Below are 21,743 nucleotides of genomic sequence, written 5' to 3' on the forward strand. Positions count from 1 at the left end.
CTTCAACCCAATGAGTCGAAATGGTAAATATGGTGTACCTTAAGATACATCATACAAACCCCGTATATTTATCATTTTTCCCAGGATGAAAGAGTGCTTCGGCTATGGTTATCAGAACGTACGGTTGTCTGTTCTTTTACACTTGACTGGTTTTAACTTTTAATCATGCTTTTTAACATTGTTTTGCGTCATGGCCCTTCCTGAACTACTCTGCTATTAAAATAGTTAGATAGTGTAATAAAGCAGGGGCGTCCTACCATTTAGGGATGCTGGCATTACTCCAGGCGTTATGCCTGGAGTCAAGGGCCGTAACTTTGTCTGGCCGTAACGGTTATCATATGAAGGGGCGCGAACGACTGATAAATGGGTCCTCCATTCCTTGGCAGGTGTAACTCTTTCTTGGAAAAATCTCTCTGTGTCCGTGAGTAAAAATACTTAGGCTATGGGCATTTTGAATATGACTCTAGATTCATCTACGTAGCACATTCACGCATTGAGTGGAGAAATCTATTTGAACACTGGATTCACTCGTGGAACAACTACACAGACTATTCTTGAGGTAATTCTTCCGTTGTGTACGTTTATATAATTGCTAACATTGGTGTCAGAGCACTGCGTTAGTTGTTCCCAGTGAAATATGTCTCTGTTTCTTGTTCATGTAATACATATATTTTTTTTTCTTACGTTCTATGAATATGATCATGTTTATATATATTGGGTTTAGTCTATGTTTATTAAAACATGTATGAGACTGTTAGAAATGCCATGATCTATTATCGTAAGTTTTTATACATGATCTCTGTTTACATGAGCATCACGCTATATTGCTAGATGTGTTTAACAATTTTCTTTTTATGCATTAAGAATATGTATTATATTGTTTTTTTAATACAATATATATATATATATATATATGTTGAGCATCGTGTGATACTGCGCATGGCAGTGTATTTGCCATGCGTAGAGGTACGGAGCGCACCATGGTGGTGGCTGGGCAACCACACGGTTGCTGCTAGCACCACACGGGTGGTCCTCGCACTACATGGTGCCGAGGACACCTCCATGGGTTGCAAGCACCCATTGGTGCACCAAGCACCATTTTTTTGGTGCTGAGCGCACACGATGCTGCAGCCCGCACCATGGTGCGATAGGCACCATGGTGCTGCGGGCTCGCACCGTGGTGCTGCGGGCTCGCACCGTGGTGCCGCTGGCATCGCGTGGTGATGTTGGCACCGAGTGGTGCTGCCCAACCGAGATGGGCAGCATACACCACGGCTGCCGCATGCCAAGGAGTGGTGCTGCACAATGGGAGCAGCCCACTCCGACTGTTGTAGCCCGTGGTGTTCAGAGCACTCCGGTGAGTGCTCTGCCATCGAGCCCACCGTCGGAGGTTGCCTATAATGGTGGCTTTAAGCCACTGTTTTTTTTTTAAATACTGTTCACATGAACAGTACCAATTCCGAAGGTTGAAGAAGGCTGTTTAAAAAAAAAAAAAAAACTAACGGGCTGTTCAAAGCTTGAACTTGGCCCAATTGTTTTAATTTTTTTTTTTATCTCCAGCCCAATTGTTTTGGGGCCCAACCCGTGAGATTTTTTTCACTAAAATGGCAGAAATTGTTTTCTTGTATCTAGAATCCATGACCAAGTGGGAGCTAAAATGAAAGCGCGCCATTGGGCTGCTGCTTCTCCTGGTGATAGGTGGGGCTTCTATTTTTTTTTTATGATCTAATTGTGCTGGAAAAAAAAAAAAAAAAAAAAAAAAAACCTTTCTATTTTATTATTATCTTTTTTGGGCATGATTATTTCTTTAAATACATGATTAGTTATAATATTATCACTAAATTAGTAAGTCTTTTTTTTTTTTGTGATAATTAGTGGATGTATGGTTGAAATTTTTTTGAAATTTCCCAAGCAATTTAAAATTGCGCAAAAATTAAATTAATAACTTAATAATTGGGCATTGTGGCGCAATAGATGATTAGGAAGCTTAGCGAATTTTCGATCTTGTGACATGTCTAGATTATTTTCTCTTTAACTTAGATAAACGTGGCATTTTTTTTAGGTGTGTGTATATATCTAATTTGTGCATTTTTGTAGTGAAATGGCATCAAAAAGTATTGTTGCCGATTTGAACAAAGGAGAAAAACTGGATGGGAAAAATTACGACATTTGGCATCGTAAGATCCAGTATGTCCTGAATGCGCAAGAGGTCTTGGAGACCTTAACTCACTCCCTAACTGAGCCTGAAAAAGGGAACTCTGAACAACACCGAAAGGATCATGAGATTTTTGAGAATTGGCTCAAAAAGGATCGGTGCGCGCGTTTCACTATGTTAAGCAGCATGCACAATGACCTTATTGGTGAGTTCGAGGAGTATAACACTGCTTAAAGTATGTGGGAAGCACTAAAAGTAAAGTTCGAGGGAACTTCTGCCACGAGATTGCGCGGACTGACTATGAAGCTTGACTCTTATAAGATGCGCTTTGAACACACGATAAAGCAGCATCTTAGAACGATGTCATCAATGATCCGTGAACTCAAAGTGGCTGGAAACAATCTGACGGATGAGCAGCAAGTCCAAGCGGTTATACGCTCACTGCCCAATTCATGGGAAGCCATGTGCCAAAATTTGACGCACAATGAGAACATCAAAACTTTTGATGATGTGTCGCGTCATTTGGAGCTTGAGGCAGAGCGCCTAGAGGCTATTAAGCCTAAACATTCATCCTATGTGGCTGAATCTAGCTCGTGTAAGGCAATTAGGCCTAAACGCAAGAATAATAAGCTTGGGGTATCCACTGGACGTGTGCAAAAAGAGTCAGGAACTTTCAAACGCACCAAGAGAGGGAAGTGTGGAAAGAACAAGTCCAATATGGATTGTTTTAACTGTGGAAAGAAATGTCACTTCGCTCGTGACTGTACTGAGCCGAAAAAGGTACAATCTGACTATTCTTTTTCTGTTTATGTAACAAGTCATGTGATGGTTGCTCACTCATATCCTATGTGGATTGTTAATTCAGGAGCAACCGAGCACATAGCAAGAGACAGAGTCGGATTTGTCGAGTATCGTTGAATTCTAGTTGAGAGTCGTGATATCAAGGTGGGGAATGAAACTAGTGTCGAGGTGCTGGGAGTTGGTATCTACAAGCTAGTATTGTGAGGCGGTCGCATTCTATTACTCCATCATGTGTTATACGCTCCCGGAATACGACGAAATTTACTTTCCGTAGTTACTTTAATCAGACTTGATTTCCGCATGTTATTTGAAAACAATGGTGTTTCCCTATTTTTGGGTAATGTTTTTTATGGTTCTGCTTTTCTTTCAGATGGTTTTATGATAATGGATTTGAATTATTCAAATGTGAATGAATCTACTATTTTTATCACTGAATCTGATAATTTAGATTCGAATACATGGCATGCTAGACGTGGCCATGTTGGGCAAGAGAGGATGACACGGTTGGCTAGAGAAGTCCTAATAGGCAATCTCGCTAAAGTCACGTTGCCCACTTGTGAACATTGTTTGATGGGAAAATAAAAAAGAAAACTGTTTGGAAAAGCAGCAAGAGCATCTTCTCTATTGTAATTAATCCACTCAGATATTTGTGGCCCAATGAGTGTGAGGGTGAGACACGGGGCTTTATATTTCATCACATTCATAGATGATTATTCACGATATGGTCATGTGTATTTGATCTCCCATAAGTCTGAAGCATTGGATTGCTTTAGACGATACATGAGTTTGGTTGAGAATCAATTAGACAGGAGTATAAAAGCTCTAAGAACAGACTGTAGACGTGAATATTTATCTGAGCAATTTAAAAGGCTCTGTGATGAAAAAGGAATTAAAAGGCAGTTGACAATGCCATATACGCCACAACAAAATGGCGTGACAGAAAGAAGAAATCGGACACTGCTTGAGATGGTTAGATCGATGATGGCACAAGCAAACCTACCAATATCATATTGAGGGATGCACTTTTGACTGCAGCCTATATCCTTAACCGAGTGCCCTCCAAATCGGTGCTGTCCACCCCGTATGAACTTTGGACCGGTGAGAAACCCAACTTGAATAATTTGCGGCCATGGGGTTCAACGGGCTTCGTTCATGATTCTTTCCATAAATATAGAAAGTTGGGTCCTAGAGGAAAGAAGTGTATCTTTATAAGGTACCCTGATCACTCTAAGGGATTTGTATTAATCGGTGAACAACCTGATGGGACGGTATCTGAAATTGAGTCACGAGATGTGAATTTCATCGAGGATGAATTTCCAATTAGAGGCGAGATTGATAGGAGTTTGGAACTCCAAGAACTTGTGGATCAAGAGGAAATCACTCCAAGTGTCGTAGTTGAGAATGATGAAATTTCTCAAGCTCTTAGAAACAGTGGGAGTGATTTAGCTCTGAGCAATGAAACACCACTTGTTGATTATTCACAACAGTTTCAACCACGTAGAAGCTCACGCGGAAATATTCCCCGTCGTCGATTTGAGATTGAAGGGGAGATTTTCATGGTGGGACTGCAAGATGATGATGAGCCTAGAACCATCCAAGAGGCTTTCTCATCTTCTACTAAAGATGAGTGGATAAAAGCACTAAACGATGAGATGGAGTCTATGAGGACTAATCAGGTCTGGGATCTAGTAGACCTACCGCCAGGACGAAAGGCCATTGGGAACAAATGGGTTCTAAAGGTCAAACGTAAAGCGGATGGGTCAATAGAAAGGCATAAAGCTTGCCTAGTAGCAAAAGGATATACCCAACAAGAGGGTATAGACTATGAGGAAACCTTTTCTCCATTAGTAAGGTTTGCCTCAATTCGCTTGATTCTAGCCATTGTAGCATAATTGGACTTAGAACTCTATCAAATGGACGTTAAGACAGCTTTTCTCAATGGAGAACTAGATGAAGAGATCTATATGGATCAACCCACGGGCTTTGTGGTCAAAGGTCAAGAGCGCAAAGTGTGCAAGCTCAAACGATCTATATATGGCCTAAAGCAATCATCTAGACAGTGGTACCTCCGATTCCATCAAGCCATTCTTTTGAATGAGTTTACGATGATCGCAGAAGACCACTGTGTTTATTTTAAACGGTCCAAAACGAGTGTTGTATTATTATCATTATATGTTGATGATATTTTAATAGCTGGAAATGATAAAGGGATGATTGTCGCCACTAAAGAGTAGTTGTCCCTCAATTTTGAGATGAAGGACATGGGTGAGGCTGAATATATTTTGGGGGTTAAGATCTATAGAGATCGTTCAAAGAAGCTTCTGTGTTTGTCTCAACAGACTTACATAAAGAAGGTCCTTGAACGCTTCCAAATGAGTAATTGTAAACCCATTGACAATCTCATTGCTAAAGGCGAGACCTTATGCCAATAAATGTGTCCTAAAACTCCAAAAGAGAAAGAGAAAATGACTCGTGTTCCCTATGCTAGTGCTATTGGTAGTCTGATGTACGCAATGATGTGTACTCGACCGAATATATGCTATGCAGTTGGCTTGGTCAGTAGATTCCAATCTAATCCTAGACTGACTCATTGGAAAGCAGTCAAGAAAATTTTCAGATACCTCAAAGGAACTGCAGACTATACATTGTGCTATCAGGGTTCAAATTTGTAGCTAAATGGTTATAGTAATGCTGATTGGGGCAGTGACTTAGATGAGCGCAAATCGACAACTGGATATATTTTCTTGCTGAATAATGGTGCCATCACATGGAGTAGCAAGAAACAACCCTGTATAGCTTTATCCACTATGGAGGTAGAGTACATAGCATGTTCAGCAGCAGTTCAGGAGGCTGTTTGGTTGAGGAGGTTCCTTCAGCACTTAGATATCGGCGCGGATTATTCTGATCCAATGACGATTTTTTGCGACAGCATGGCTGCTCTCGCGTATGCTAAGGAACCAAAATATCATGGAAGAACTAAACATATTGATATCTGATATCACTACATAAGAGATATGGTGGCACAAAAGGAAGTGGTCCTGAAACATTTATCTACGAATCGCATGGTTGCTGATCCCTTGACAAAGCCCATAGCGAAAGTCACTTTTATGACTCATGTTAGGAGTTTAGGACTGCGTAGATTGTGATTCAGTTGACACAGTTATGTAAACTTTCTTTGGAGAAATTAATGCAGTGTGTTTCTTTTCTTTTGATCATATTGCATGAATTGTACACACACACAAGGTATGTTAACAGGCTTAGATTGACTCACTCACACGAGTGATCACCTTTGGCGCTGTAAAGAGATAACGAGCAAAGATGAGACATTGTGTCACTTGTTACTTGTCCTGAGAGAGATGAGTATGACACAAGAGATATGTTGCCTTAGTAAGAACTAAGATGAGGTTCATTAAATTTAAAAGAACCGCGCATGGACACTCCACAATCCATGTAGCATGTAGTAAGCCAGACGTGAGATTCTCTTTGGCACCTTGGGGGTGAGCAAATTGAGAAAATCGGGTTAGACATGTGTCTAGACTAAGATTTGTACGGTGTTTGATATGGACATACACTCTTTGATAAAGAGAGATTCACCGTAGCATGTATTTCATACTACATGTGCTCTTACGACCAAATATGGAAGTGAATGAATAATTCCCTGTTTCTTCACTGTGTGAGTCCTATACTTCATATTTTAAAATGATGCCCTTTTATGACTTTTGAAAATGTCATAAGATGGAGGTTCTGATGTTTGCTACTCTAGCATACTCTCTATGATCATGATTGATACGGTCTAAAGAGGTATTGTTGGGAAAGCAGTTAGACTAACATTGAGTGACATGAGGGCGAATGGAAGACTATTCGACAACGCATTTAGATTGTATTTGCTGACGTCAAACTTTGGCGCTACAATTTGGTAGTGACAATTTTTGTGAACACATCATGAAAACTAAGAAGCAATTAAAGCATAGTTCTGGGTTTATTTTTAAACTCAAAAAGGGATCGAATATGCTTGATTAGATGTGATCGAATGAGTCTAGAGCATACGAGACACTTTAAGGATGATGCTATGCTGGTCTTCTCGAGGAGAGATTTGGTATACTGCTCCCAATTTTATTTTATTTTTTCAGGTGTACTCGTTGGTCGCACGGCCTATTTATTTTGTATGAACGAGATAGAGAATATATTGAGACATATATGCCTGGGGATGCCCACTACGTGCGAGTGGGAGATGTAATAAAGGAGGGGCGCCCTTAGTGGGCATGCCCCTGCCTCTTACCATTTAGGGATGCTGGCATTACTCCAGGCATTATGCCTGGAGTCAAGGGCCATAATTTTGGCTAGCCATAAACGGTTACCATATGGAGGGGCGCGGACGACTGATAAATGGGTCCTCCATTCTTTGGCAGATGTAACTCTCTCTTGGAAAAATCTCTCTCTGTCTGTGAGTAAAAATACTTAGGCTGTGGGCATTTTGAATGTGACTCTAGATTCATCTATGTAGCACATTCATGCACTTAGTGGAGAAATCTATTTGAACACTGGATTCACTCATGGAACAACTACACAGACTATTCTTGAGGTAATTCTTCCGCTGTGTACGTTTATATAATTACTAATAGATAGATTAGAGCAGAGCATATTTCTCGTACATGCTCTTGAATCCGAGTTCAATGTTTGTCACGTTTTCGAGGAGCACTACAACACTTGAAAGAAACATAATATCATCCACCGATCTATCCACTTCAAGAGGAGAGATTCTATAACATGTTTGACAAAATAACCTCAACGAATTTTGGGTTGCTCTCACAAGATTTTGACTAATATACATAGAAGAGTACGATAATTGTTCATGAGGCTTCTTGAGTCAAAAGTCAACAAAACACTAAGTGCGACAAAAATAATGTAACCAACATGGATGACAATGAAAATAGAATGGTACAATAAGTGCAACAGCAAAACAATTAAAATTTGCCCATTCTTTCATCTTAATGCCTCAATATTGTCACTAAATTTGCCACGAGCCTCTCATTTGCCAAGCCTCTCAATACTAAACTTTGTTATTACTACAATAGGTATCATTGTTGTCTCAGTTAATATTTACTTTAAGCTCTGACTTGTGTTAAAATTCTGGACAATTTAGGGGCACAATAAATGCTTATAACGCGTTTAATTGTAACTAAACAATATTCCCCACTCCAAGGGATGTGCACCGACTTTGTCAAAATTGAAAACTCAAAATCTGACTCTGACTCGTACTTAATTTGAGGTTGAATATGTCCTCCAACTCTGCCCCTAATATGCAAAATGAATTTGCTTCGTTCCAACTTCGTAAAAATGAAGTAGATGTTGGATTTGAGTTGTAACAAAAAAACCAAACAAATTTGAGATTTGAGATTTCAAAGATTGTAAGGTTTTAAAATCAATATCCAAAAATGCGAAATAATAATATAATGTTTACAATGAACTCAAACTTGAAACTCCTTTGAAATCGGCCATTGCTCCTCCGATACATCTAAGAATGAAGTGCCAAGAAAAACTCAAGGAAGTGACAAGAATAACAACCTACAAAAATTGAGAGGCAGGGGGCAAATCGAGAGACTATTGTTTTCAACAAATGAAGAAATGATAGCAATTTAATGCTTTAGATAATGAAAAAATCTAGTTTGTCACCTAAAACATATCGCTCTAGTTGACTGCTAGTTTTTTTTTTTTACTTAATAATTAATGAAGTCATTTTAAGTGTATTGATGTATTTTTTTATTTTTTAAAAATATTTAAATATATTAAAAAAAGTGAAAAAAAATTCAAAAGGCAACTAGCGATAACAATGAGCGGCACTACTCAGGCAGTAGAATAGCACCCTTTAAATAATTTAGAAGGCTTTAGGTGGTAGATAGGGTATTAGCAAGGGGAAATGAATGACGGCTTAAGATTGAGAGTTTATTCTTTTAGGATTTTGAATGTTGAGACGAGAATATAAATATGTGAATAATAGTAAAATTATTTGAGTCAAGATATTTTATGTGATTTTTAAAAAAATGAAAGTAAAATAATTGAATAAAATATTATTAAAATATAATTTTTTAACTTCAAACTGATTGTATTTGAGTATATGCATCATTGTATAGTTATATTACAAGTAGATTATGTTATAATATAACTATTAACCAATTAACGATATTTCCCGCGCTCTCTCTAAACTCTCTCCCTCTCTCTAAACTTTCCCAAAAACTAGAGGCATGTGACAGGGGGCACCGAGCTCCCCCCTCTCTTCCCTTCCTCTTCATTTCTCTGTTCTATACAGTTTTTGTTTTTTTTTTTTTTTCTTTTGTTTTTGTTTTGGTTGTTTTGGCAGATAAGGGAGGAGCGTTGATCGAGTTTTCCAGCCGCTAAACGTCAACACGCGCCCCACCAGGATGTTGGCTGACCACCGATCTTCAAGACCACAGAACACGATACCATACGAAGTGGAGCGTAGCTCACACGCGTGGTACGAATACTCGAACTCCATCGACGAATGGCTGTCATGCGCCACCAAGGAGACATCCACCAACATATCATTGTACTTTTTTGGGACCTTGGACTCCGGATCTTCAAATATAGACCGTTGGCTCTCCTCCCGGAGTAGCCGTTGTTGTGATCTATCCCTCCAGTTTCATAGATGTTTTTTTGGCTTTTTGTTCTTTTCGTTTCTTGTGTTGACACTAGTGTGGTGATGAGTTGCTCAATCAGTCTCAATCTGGGGTAAGTTTGAGAGTGGCGAGCGATGTTATGGTTGGTGGTCGTTGGTCGGCCTTGGAGGTTGCTGTGGTTCATACGTGTGTTGGATGCTCTTGCCTTCTGGGCTCGTGATGTCGATGCCTACGGTGGGTGTGCCGTTAGGACTCATGCCTGTGCTCGTGGTTCGGTTGTTTTGTTGTGTGTTTTGTATTATAGTTTTTCCTGTTTAATTAGTTATAGTGTAGAAATATGCTTTTGTACTTAGTGTCTATAGTAGCAGTACCCCATACTCTGAGAGAGGGCCATCCCGTTCTGTATATACAGAGCGCTTTCTCTCTCTTTAGAGAGATTTAGAAGTTAAGACAATATCCGTTATTTTGTGTGCAAAGAAGCTCCAGAGCAGATGCATTAGTTGGCTTATAGTCTGATTTTTTTGTATTGATAAGTCACAGCTGTAATTTCGTTTGTTGAATGAATGCAATGAATCACGTTTCCGTAAAAAAACAAAAAAAAAAAATATATATATATATATTTATATATAACTATTAACCATTACTTCTCAACGAAAAAAATAGAAACTATTAACAATTACTCTAATGCATACACTTCTAGTCTAGTACTCCAGTTAATACACTACTCGTGTACTAGTATTGACTATTTATATGTATATTATAAATATATATGTATTATCTTTTATGTTAGGACATGATAATTGAGAATTGACATAACTATTAACAATTTATTTTTGATAGGTAACATTACTATTAAAAAATAACGACTAGTTGTCAATTACCTTAAGACATGTATTAATACACCATATATATACATGTGTTATACCAAAAATATAATCATTAAAATTATGGGTGGCTTTACAGCCACTGGGGCTCCCGCTATTTACTTTTGAATTTTTTATTGAATTTTTTATTTACATATATTTTTTTAATACTTTTAAATATTTTTTTTAAAAAAAAATTAACAATATTATTAAAAAGCACATATTTAATTATTAAGTAAAAATAATAATAAAAAATGTTAACAGTAGCTTCCAGAGGGAGCCACCAAAAAATAAAAAAATCATTTTCCTTAAAATTATAGTAGTATCAGATATAAGTTATGGGTGTTTCTCAATTGCCTGAATCCTGCACCCCAAGCGTACAGATAAGTGCATTTATTTATTATTTTTAAAGCATTGGTATGTGTTTTTTTAAAATATTTTTCCCTTTAGGAACAAACACAAATGCAAAATTATAAGATATTATTTATAAGATTTAAATTTTTAAATTTTACTTTTTTAACAATAGTTATTTTTTTGCCTTTAAAAAATTAGTTTTAGTTTTTGTGTTTAAGTAAATATCGGATGAAAATTTGAAAAAGAAAATAGTAGACTTGAATTCTTTTAATATTTGAAGATGTTTAATTTGTTTTTTTTTTTTAAATAGAAAAATTGAGAATATGGTTGGAAATTGCTCAGGCCTTTCTTGCCAAACAAGTTTGTGCCGACGATAAAACAAGAAACAATGTCCAAATACATTGAACTCCCGCCACTTGCTTTTGGTTTATATTTTATAACCCTCAGAGACTTCGACCCTTACCGTTCCTTCCGAGTGAGAGAGAATCGCGGAGGCATAAAGATTGATGCGCGGGGCCAGATTTTTGGAGTTCTTTTTGATCGTCTGACTCTGTGGTGTTTGGAGTCTTTGGACTCTTGAAACTAATTATTTTTCCGCACGTAGGTAGATTTGATGTAAGAAGAGTGTGATATTTTTTTATTGTGTTCTTGATTACAACCGGCCATCGTAAGACATTACGACAATCACGGAGGCATAAAGATTGATGTGCCGAGCCAGGTTCTTGGAGTTATTCTCTATCGTCTGACCCTGTGGTGTTTGGATTCTTGAAAACTTTTATTTTCCCGTACGTTGGTAGATTTGCGGGAAGAAGCGTGTGATATTTTTTGATGGTGTTCTTGAATATAACCAGCCATCGTAAGACATTACGAGAATCACGAAGGCATAAAGATTGATGCGCCCAGCCAGGTTCTTGGGGTTCTTCTTGATTGTCTGGCCCTGTGGTGTTTGGACTCTTAAAAATTTTTATTTTCCCGTATGTTGGTAGATTTGCAGGAGGATGCGTGTGATATTATTTTATGGTGTTCTTGATATTGTTGTTCTAGGTTTAAGATTTTAAGTTTTTAACACTTGGGTTCAAATAATTTTTAGAGACCACATCTAATGAGTGAAAGCCAATGATTTACTAGATTTGTGTGATGGGACGGGTTACACGAATCCAGGATTTCTCCAGATAAAAGTTGTATGTGGTTTCCATGATCTCCAAGATTCCCCATCATAAAAAAGAAAGGTTATTAAAATGAATGGCACCCAACCGCCAACTGTTATGGCTACTTGTCTGACATGAAACAATGATGTACACCATTTCCCACTCATTGAGCCATAATTGTCATGGCTACTTGTCTAAAAATATGTGAAAAGAAAATTGGAATAATCTATTTTGGAGTTGTTGACATAATTTTTTTTTTCCTCTCAATACTTGATTAGGAAAAACTCAAACATAGTTTGATAGATAGGAATGAACAGTCCAGACAATAATGATTCACTGGAAGAACGTTTGGATACCGACACATGGTCTTTATGCATAGACGAATGACGGGGTAGCAATCTAACAAAGATTTGATAAATCAAGAGGTAAGAAGTCCAACAGTGCGATGCGTGTAGTAATTGGAGGTTGGAAAACATGGCAGCATGTTAAAATAGTGCACGGCTTGGGTGGCAAACTACGCACCGGTCGTTTAGCGGCTTTTCCACCTGGATTTGGAATACCAGCGACTGGCGAGAATAGTGATGGGGCATGCGTGGCAGTACTACGGCCGAAAGCCCAATGGACCAAACGTTCCCAATCTAGTTGAGATAAGAGGAAAACAAAAACAAACCGAAAATGGAAAACTAACCGAACATGGCTAATGTGTCATAGAGTAGGATGAGAAACCTGCTCCTCCCTCCCTTACAGTGGAGGGATTAGGTGGGATTTCATAGAGGTTGGAGTGAAGTTTTGCACTGGTTGGAGAGACAAAATAAACAAGAAAGAGTCATTTAAGTTCCCTTTAGATAGTATGAAAGTGTTTTTTCTCATCTCATCATTTTAACTTTTCAAAATTTTCACACAAAATATAATAAATAATTCAACATTTTTAAATCACAAAACAATAATAATATTAAAAAAAATATTTTAACAAAGTTTTATTCGACTTTCAACTTTTATCTAAAACCATTTCATCTCATCTCATTATCCAAACTGCGCCTTAGCGAATTCCGATAAATAGAATACTAAAAAAAGCGACCCGTTAGCAACTTAAACTTAAAAAGTCTTGCACATACGAAGCTTATGGAATCGATTAATTTTGAGATGAAATAACATTATTTTAGTAAATTGTGTCAAAGACAAGCTCCAGATATTCAACTTCCTTTGCAATTATGTGTAAGCTCAGACACAAAAGGGTGGCATTGGCATACCCATATGATGTGTGTAGGAGGGGAAGGGCAGCTGAGAAGGTTGGACAGCCATCCAGACCTTCTCGAATAAGAATGAAATGGGAAAATCTATGGTCAACAATTTGAAGTGCAACAAGTGAGCTCCTTAAAATTCCAGCTCATTTGAGTAAATTGATCCTAAATCACCCTAAAGAATATCCAGTAATTACAGAACACTTCAAAAGTATGAACGAAATAAATAAAGAATTCGATATAATAGCATTAGGACTTACTATGTATGTTTTCCATCATGGAATTGAGCATTCTTCGCCGCCTTGAAAGTTTCCAAAAATTCAGTACCCTTCTGAAACTCATGCTTCTGCCTCGACTTGTCCCACTTGTGCTCGGTAGCCAATATCTCAATTATGCGAGGCAATGCTTGGCCTGCTGCATCAGTGTCAAGGAAAGCAAGCCGGGATCTCCTGGCAATAAAATCAACGGCAGATTCACAATATTCATTTCGAGCACAGTACGCAACCTCAGCCTCGAGAAAAGGATATCCATGGGCAAGCCGCTTTCCCAAGTTTTCATTCTAAAGACCAAAAGGAGAAAAATCACTACAAAAGTTAACCACCACAATATACATGAATTAGAGTCAAAGAAACGTCCACCACAGAACTAAAACTATTTGTACTATGTTTAGTTATGAAGAGGAATAATAAATAAATAAGAATATAGGTGAAATTTTTCTTTGGGGGTATTTTTGTCTTTGCAGGTGAAGAAGCTACATGTAAGCAGCACGTGCTCAATTTCCATCTGATTTAACGTTGATGGTAGAGAGAAGGGGGGATTGGAAAGTTTTGAAAGTAAGCGAGTCCACTTTGACACAATCATTAATTTGGGTGTACATTGTGAATTGAGTGAAAGTTTGAGAGGGTAAAGTGTAATTAACCCATAAAAATTCTTGACTAAACAGTGTGAACAACAAAGTTTTCAGAATCACATTACTTTATCTAAATTTGGGCAACACCATGCTGCAAAATCAAACTGAGCCTGAGGGAAAAATCAGCTCTTGAAGGTCATTAAGAGCAGTACTACATCCCATTAAACACTCTTTTCTTTACTTTTAAATGCACTTGAGCATAAAATAGTATACTGCAGGAAGGAAGAAACCTCTTTGAAACGCTGCTGATAGCTAATACAAATCTTAATCCCCTTTGAAACGGTTATAAATTGAGGATAGAAAGAAACCTCCCAAGTGTAAAAGCAACAGGATGAAGATTATAGCAGAACAAACTAACCTGAGCTATGGTAGCCACTCGTTCAGCCAAAGCTCCATATGCATGAGTTAGATGCTTTGCTGCAGCAGTGTCCATTGCACCAGGAACAACTTTGCCACTGTGAGTCTTCTTCATGCGTATATACTGTTGGGCAATAACTGTAAATGATGCAGGATCCCATCCATCTCCACCAATAAGCCGCAGATTGTGAGTTAAACAATTACTGGTCGGGCTCAGCTTTCCAGATTTTATGGCTGCATTAACTGCATCTTCTGCCATGCTGAGAGTATTTATAGTAAGCACGATATGCAAAGGTGGTAGATGACTCACGGGCATTGATTCAAAGGCCTAGATCACTTTGATTCACTTCAAAATTAAGTTCACTATAATAATTTTGAAGAGACTAACCATAGCACACTGACAATTACATGCTGGAACCTTAATGATTTTATAAACAGAGGTGAAAAAACATCCAAGAGGAACCACTTTACATGAGCTCATTCTGGCTCGCCAGAATGACACCCTCCAATAAATTTAAAGAAGGAATTTCAGCATAATCATAACAATCTTACCTACGGTAAGTAGTCCACTTTCCACCCGTAATTGTGACCAAACCAGGAAAATCTTCACAAACAACATGATCTCTGGAGATACTCTCTGTGTTCTTTGCAGATGGATCCATTGCCAATGGGCGTATACCACTCCATGCAGAAAGAACATCTATTCGCCTCACCTGCACTTCCAAAGCATTAGTTTCATCACCACGAACAATAAGAAAGGGAAAGACATCCAGATGGATTCACTAATGCCTTAAAACTCTTGTAGATTTCCCGAAACATTGACAGGGATGGACCTTGCTAGACAGAGTCCTTACAGAAAAGGAGTAGAACAACAAACTGGCAATAACTCTCAGACCTTGTTTGTGTAACAAGGTATTCTCTGGTATTCTTGGATATTTCCTTTCCAAATTTCACTCAAATATAAAACACTTTTCAATTTTAAATTTTCAACTTTTTCATCTAATCATTACAACTTTTAAAAATTTCAAAACAAAATACACAAAACAATACAATTTTTTCAAATTTTAAAACAAAAATAATATTAAAGAATTATATTCAAATAATTTTTTAACTTTATAATATTTTTGTTCAATTTTTTCTCATTCCTTTCCCAAAACCAAATAAAAATCTTAACTCAAACTATTTCACAACTATTCACAAATCATTTCACTACCATCTATAGATATTTTGAGATATTCTAAATGTCCAAATGAGACCTCAATCTCTGAAATTTCAGATATCTATTAACATGTCAAAAATAATAATACAGCTAGCTTGTTAGTATGATCATGTTGGCAATATACACAAACCACCATCAGCCCATTAGCTTAAAAAAATCTTATTAGGAGCACAACCTAACAGAACAATGCCGACTAAGTTACACATGAAATTTTAGTAATATGGATGGAGGCTGTTGAGAAAAAAAAAATGAAATTTACAAGAGAGAAAAAATAAAAAATAAAAAAGATTAACAAACTTCTATGCTAAATGAAAGAAGTTCAGGATATAGACACAAAAAGAAGCTGACGCTGAAAATACAAGCATACCTTAACATTAAGGTAATCACTGATTGCATCCAGTATAAATTGAATTTCATCCTCATGTGGTTCTGGCAGCGAAGTGATGGGAGTGTTGGAATCTGTGGTTCCAGCAATTGTTCGTCCCAACCATGGTAACATGAAAATAACACGTCCATCCTTAGTTTTAGGAACAATCAAACCCATTCCTTCAGGTGAATAGTAATCGGGTAGAACGACATGTACACCACTGCTAGGACAGATCATAGGTCGCAAATCTTTATTGGCCATTTTCCGCAAGGAATCACAAAATGGCCCAGCCGCATTGACAATTACTTTTGCATATGAATCGAACTCTTTGCCTGGTACACTTCGAAGAGCAGTAAAGATCATGTAATTAACAAAATTTAGTGACCCTCTAGCTACAAGAAGCTTAGTATGAGTTAAAACCAATGTGTGTGTGCGCGCGCATGGGTCAGAGCACACGCACTTGCATTTGTCAGTGCATGGGAAAGAGGAAGATGGGAACACAATATGAAAAACAATGGCTTTTGGTAGAAGAAAACAATAAAACATAGCAAACGAGAGAGTATTATGAGCTGAAATCGTTTTCAGCTTCCCCTCAAAGAAACGTCCCTTTTTTTTTTTTTTTTTTTTTTTTGGTGGGAGTTGGTAGGGGGTAGTGATGTTGCCAAACGTATCCAGCTGACACTGGCTTAAAGAGATTTCTTTCTGTACCTGATAAATTGTTTCGAATTCGTGCCCCAATTATCCGCTCACCAACTTCATCCTTCAAAAATGATATTACCTCTGCATGGTTAAGCACCGCCGCACCAGCTAATGCAGCAGTGCATGCCAATCCAACATTAAGTCGTGAGTCATTCATCTGGCCATCGTAATAAACCACTGTCCCCTTCAGGTTTCTATCTTTGCCCTTCCTTGCAAGTGTGGGGAAGAGTTCACTGGACTCTTGCGCAGAATAATATCTGGACAAATGTAATAGGCGTGGCCCTGCGACCAAATCGTACATTTTCAAGCCCATCCAGTAGTATAATACCTCAAACCAGTCAAAGCATGGCGTCATGCATGGCAAAGCATGGCATAGGTGTGGTGCATTCTCAATAATCTGTTTACGCTCCTCAAGCGCATGGAATACCAGCTTCAGTTGCCCATAGTCGAGATTAAAGACAGCTTTCTCCAAGTAACGAACTCCTGAAATTTAGTGTAAAGGAATACAAATCAACGGTTAGCTCAAAAGCTAAAATACAACTATATGAGACAAAATTGCAAGCAAAGTGCTCCATGACACCATCAACATCCCACAACTGTCTACGATAAAATATTTGTTTCGTTGGCCCCGGCGAAAATAAATTAGTCATCGAAGAAATTAGTAAAATTATTTCCCTCACGATACCTACCCGTTAAAGCAAACATAACCACCAGTGGCGGAGCCACGTTGGGCCGGGGGCATGCCCCTCCAGAAATTTGAAAAAAAATATATATGTTAATTTTTTTATTTAATAAAATAATATTAATTTATCATGTATATATTGCCCTCTCTTCTAAAAATTATTTTGGCCATTTTATAAAATTCAATCTGATATAAAAAAGAAATAAATAAAACACATCTCATATAAAATAAAATATATATTTTTATTATAAATTAAATTAATTTTTTTAATTATAACCAGTAGTATTTCTAACTTCTTTTCATTGTCTATATTGAATTTTGAAATAGAAATAGCTACAAATTTTTTTTAGATTCAATACTTGATAATTTTATTTTTTTAAAAAAAGTAAGTTACAATTTTAAACATTTTATATTTCTTTTGTTTAATATATTTGTATGAATATTTTTATATTATTTCAATGATATATTGTTCTTGACATATCAAATATTTTTTTAATACATAAGTTGTATTAAACGTATTTTATTTTTATTATAAATCTTCCTATTAAATTATTATATATCGTAAAAAAATTTATATAAAAATAAAACAAAAAATATTTTATTCATATTGTTCTAGTATTATTAGGCCCACTAGAATAAATTATTGGCTCTGCCATTGACAACCACCACTCTCCATAGGCAAACAGTCAAATTTTTTAAGGGATTTATTATGCATTAATTACTGTTCACTTTCACACCACAAGCTTACAGTTTTTTCATAAAATGTAAGGATGTTTTTCATAGGAGTATATGGGTGTTTTCTGTAGAGTGTGGGGTGTGGAGTGGTGAATAGTAACTGATGATATAATTTTTCATTTTTTAATACAACCACACACCAGTGACTTCTACATTTATCGATAACGATAAAGCATTCAGAAAATAACAATTTAATTAATTTTAAAAGAACAAGAGAAAGTGCAAGAAGAAACCCACTTTTTTTTGGAAGGAAAATGATACGATTTTACTATTTATTTACTAGTTATTTTATTTTTAATTTTTTTTAATTTTTAATTTTACTTAATAATTAAGAAAGTGATTATTAGTAAAATTATATATTTTTTAATTTTTTTTTAATTTTCAAGATGTTAAAAAAATATTTAAAAGAAATGATAAAAAAAAATTCAAATAAGAAAAAAATGGATAATGATAAAATAGTAAGCTATCACTATCCTTTTCGGGAATGGTAATCATGCATATGCCAAATTCAAGACGCCACGACCATTGCATTAAATTATACGGTCAACCAGACTACCTAATGTTTCTTCCAACACTAAAAAATAGTTGCAAAGGAAATAATCTTCCAATCACGAAAAGAACTTAAAACAAGGAAATCCATATTTAACGCTGAAAACAATTCACAAACTGAGTAAAACTTATCAATTCAACTTCTCCAGTAACTATCATCGCAAATACCAAAAGGAACCCAGATCCTAAACGGAGAACAAGCCAAACACTCCCGAATTAGTAACACATCTATAGATAGATAAGCCGGTATACATACACATGGTGACACAAACGTAAATATAAAAAATAAATATACACGCACATACCTCCATGAATGAGCTTTGTGGACCTCGAAGACGTGCCAGAAGAGAAATCCTCTCGTTCGACGAGTCCCACTCGGAGGCCTCTGGTGACGGCATCAAGAGCGACGCCACATCCGGTAGCTCCTCCGCCGATCACGAGAACGTCGTGTGGGTTGGCCGCGCTGGCGCCAATCAGGGCCGACTCCTGGAGCGCTCTGGCCGGAACAAGAGCGTTCGGGTCGGTGATCTTCTGCCGTAGAGCCGCGAGCTGGGAGCAAGCGTCGTTGGCGGATAAAGTAGGCTGATAGAGGAAAAATGCTCCTCCGGATGCCGCGGCAATTGCCGCTGCACCAAGGCGGCGGCTCAATCGTGTGGTGGCGGTCATTTGGTGTGTTTGGTAGAGGGACGACGACGACGGTGATGGGGTATAGATTCGGTCACAGAGAGATTGCCTTGGGAGTCGGTTTATAGAATCTTCTCGTTTCTCCCTGCCAAAATGCCGCTGCGGTGGCAATGTTGCGTTGCGACAGTATGAAAAAATAAAATGACTAGATCAACCCTGTTTTGTCGGAAGCATTTTATTTTTTTGAAAAATTATGTACGTCGGGTTACTCTCTCATTTTTAATGGTGGAGTATTGTCCAATCATTTTTATGTTTATTTAAACAAAATAAAAAATTATTTAATAGTATTAAATATGTTATATTTTATATAATGAGATGAAATTAAAATAAAATTATGGTGCGTAGATTACCCTTTTTATTTATAGAAAATACTTTTTACTTAAACAATCAAATGTTTTTTACACAATTAATACTATACACCGCATATTTATTTTATTTTAATTTCATTATATAAGATATGATACATTTATTATTATTAAATTATTATTTTATTATTTAATAATAATAAAATAATAATTTAATAGTAACAAATATAACATGTTTTATATAATAAAATAAAAGTAAAATAGTATTACGGTGAATAAAATTTTTCTTTTTATGCACATGTACTGACTATCAAAATCAAAAAAATTTAAGAATTCAAGTTAAAAAAATTAAAAAATTGATAAAATGAGATGTATATCCAATATAACATTATATATAATATATATAATATCCAATAAAGGGGGAATCATCCGGTAGAGGCTACAATGATAAGGTATGGAGGAAAGTGCAGAGTTTATCTACTGTAAGCAAAGTTAAACAACTAGTTTGGAAACCCCTTAATGATATATTGTCTGCTAAAGATAAACTATTTAAAAGAAGCTGTATGGTTTGGTAAGTGAGGATTTTGAGTTTTAAGATAAAATATTAAAATATTATATTTTAATAATATTAATATTTTAAGATTTAAAAAAGTTAAGAAAAAATTGAATTATTTATTATATTTTATATGAAGATTTGAGAAAATTATAATGATGAGATGAGAATTTTAAATTTGAAATAAAAATTCTTGAGGGCGAAACCGAACCGTGGAGAGCTCTTTATGTCCAATCTGTTTTAAGGAAGAGGAAACTGTTATACATGCTTTGTGGGAGTGTCCTGTTGCAGCTGATGTGTGGGGGAGTTGTGCAGTGTGGTTAAGAAGTGGAAAAGGAGTTACGGTGATTTTGTTTCATTGTGGTCTGATCTTATCTCTAGATTGGATGATGATAAACCGGAACATGTAGCTACTGTTTTTTATTGGCTGTGGAGAGGAAGAAATGTGGTGTTCTTTAATGAAAAATTTAAAGCTCCTACTATTGCGTGTCAACTGGCTACAAACGATGTCGAGGCTTACAAGCAAATTCAGCTCATAGGTTGTGAAACTCAATATAGGTTGCAGAATGGGACTGAATTGCAGATGTGGAGACCACCCATCGAAAATTCTTATAAGGTCAATGTGAATGCAGCTTTCGATAAAGAGGGTTCAAGGATGGGAATTGGTATGGTAGTAAGAGATGGTAGGGGTGATTTGGTGACTGTTTTAGTAGCTCGTAAGGCTTTTGTACATTCTGCTACTGTAGCTGAGGGATTTGCATTGTTGAAATCTGTAAAACTATGTGATGAATTGGGATTGAGGCAGGTGCAGTTTGAAGGAGATGTAAAGATAGTTGTAGATGCTGTGAATGGTATAACTACAGATTTCTCCTGATTGGGGTAGATAATTGGAGATATTAAGTTGTGTTTGTCAAAACATCCAAGATGGATGTCTTTCTATAAAAGAAATTGCAACAAAGCAGCTCAAGTGGTGGCTAAATTAGGCTTGTCTCTAGAATCTGAACATATATGGATGAAGGATGGACCCGTTGAGGTTCTTCCTATTATTTTTTCTGATAAGCTCTGTATTGATTGAATTTCAATAAATAGAAGTTTTATTTCAATATATATAATATTAAATATAAAATTATACCTACCTGTAACACTATTTTTTATATTTATTCTCTGCTATTGTAGGTTTTTAGTTTTTGTTTTTTGATTCTGAATACCCCTAACCCACAAAGAAAACAAAGAAAGTTGAGAAAAGACCCAACAACATAATTATAAAATAGAATAAATCAACAAGAATCCCAGACACATTTTATTAATAATGGCTGTAGACAAAACATGATCTAAATTCATAACAAGTAGATATTGATTTCCTCTGCAGAAATATTAAGATTTAGGCTACGTTTAAATGTTGAGTGAGTTCAGATGAATTATAAATAGTAATATTTTATGAGTTTTATTTAAATGTGTTTAACTTTTTTAAATTGAAATAGGTTAA

The 21,743-nt window shown here is 36.5% G+C and overlaps 1 protein-coding gene across 1 annotated transcript; it reads right to left on the reverse strand.

The window, feature by feature from the left end:
• Positions 1-12,178: 12,178 nt before the first annotated feature.
• Positions 12,179-19,524, reverse strand: LOC122288838 (glycerol-3-phosphate dehydrogenase SDP6, mitochondrial-like). Its single transcript, XM_043095633.1, has 7 exons — positions 19,021-19,524; positions 16,759-17,232; positions 16,051-16,382; positions 15,017-15,177; positions 14,466-14,724; positions 13,458-13,756; positions 12,179-12,750 (listed from the first exon to the last, which is right to left on the reverse strand). Exons 1-7 carry the CDS (start codon positions 19,379-19,381, stop codon positions 12,654-12,656), a joined length of 1,983 nt encoding a protein of 660 aa, XP_042951567.1. The 5' UTR covers positions 19,382-19,524; the 3' UTR covers positions 12,179-12,653.
• Positions 19,525-21,743: the final 2,219 nt, after the last annotated feature.

Source organism: Carya illinoinensis, chromosome 1 (genome assembly GCF_018687715.1).
Source record: "Carya illinoinensis cultivar Pawnee chromosome 1, C.illinoinensisPawnee_v1, whole genome shotgun sequence".
Classification (NCBI taxonomy): Eukaryota; Viridiplantae; Streptophyta; class Magnoliopsida; order Fagales; family Juglandaceae; genus Carya; species Carya illinoinensis.

Coding starts and splice junctions, on each gene's coding strand:
- LOC122288838 (XM_043095633.1), bottom strand. CDS start 19,381: ATGACCGCCACCACACGATTGAGCCGCCGCCTTGGTGCAGCGGCAATT. Junction 17,233..19,020: donor CACAAAGCTCATTCATGGAG/GTATGTGCGTGT, acceptor ACTAAATTTCAG/GAGTTCGTTACTTGGAGAAA. Junction 12,751..13,457: donor CATGATGGAAAACATACATA/GTAAGTCCTAAT, acceptor CTCTCCAACCAG/TGCAAAACTTCACTCCAACC.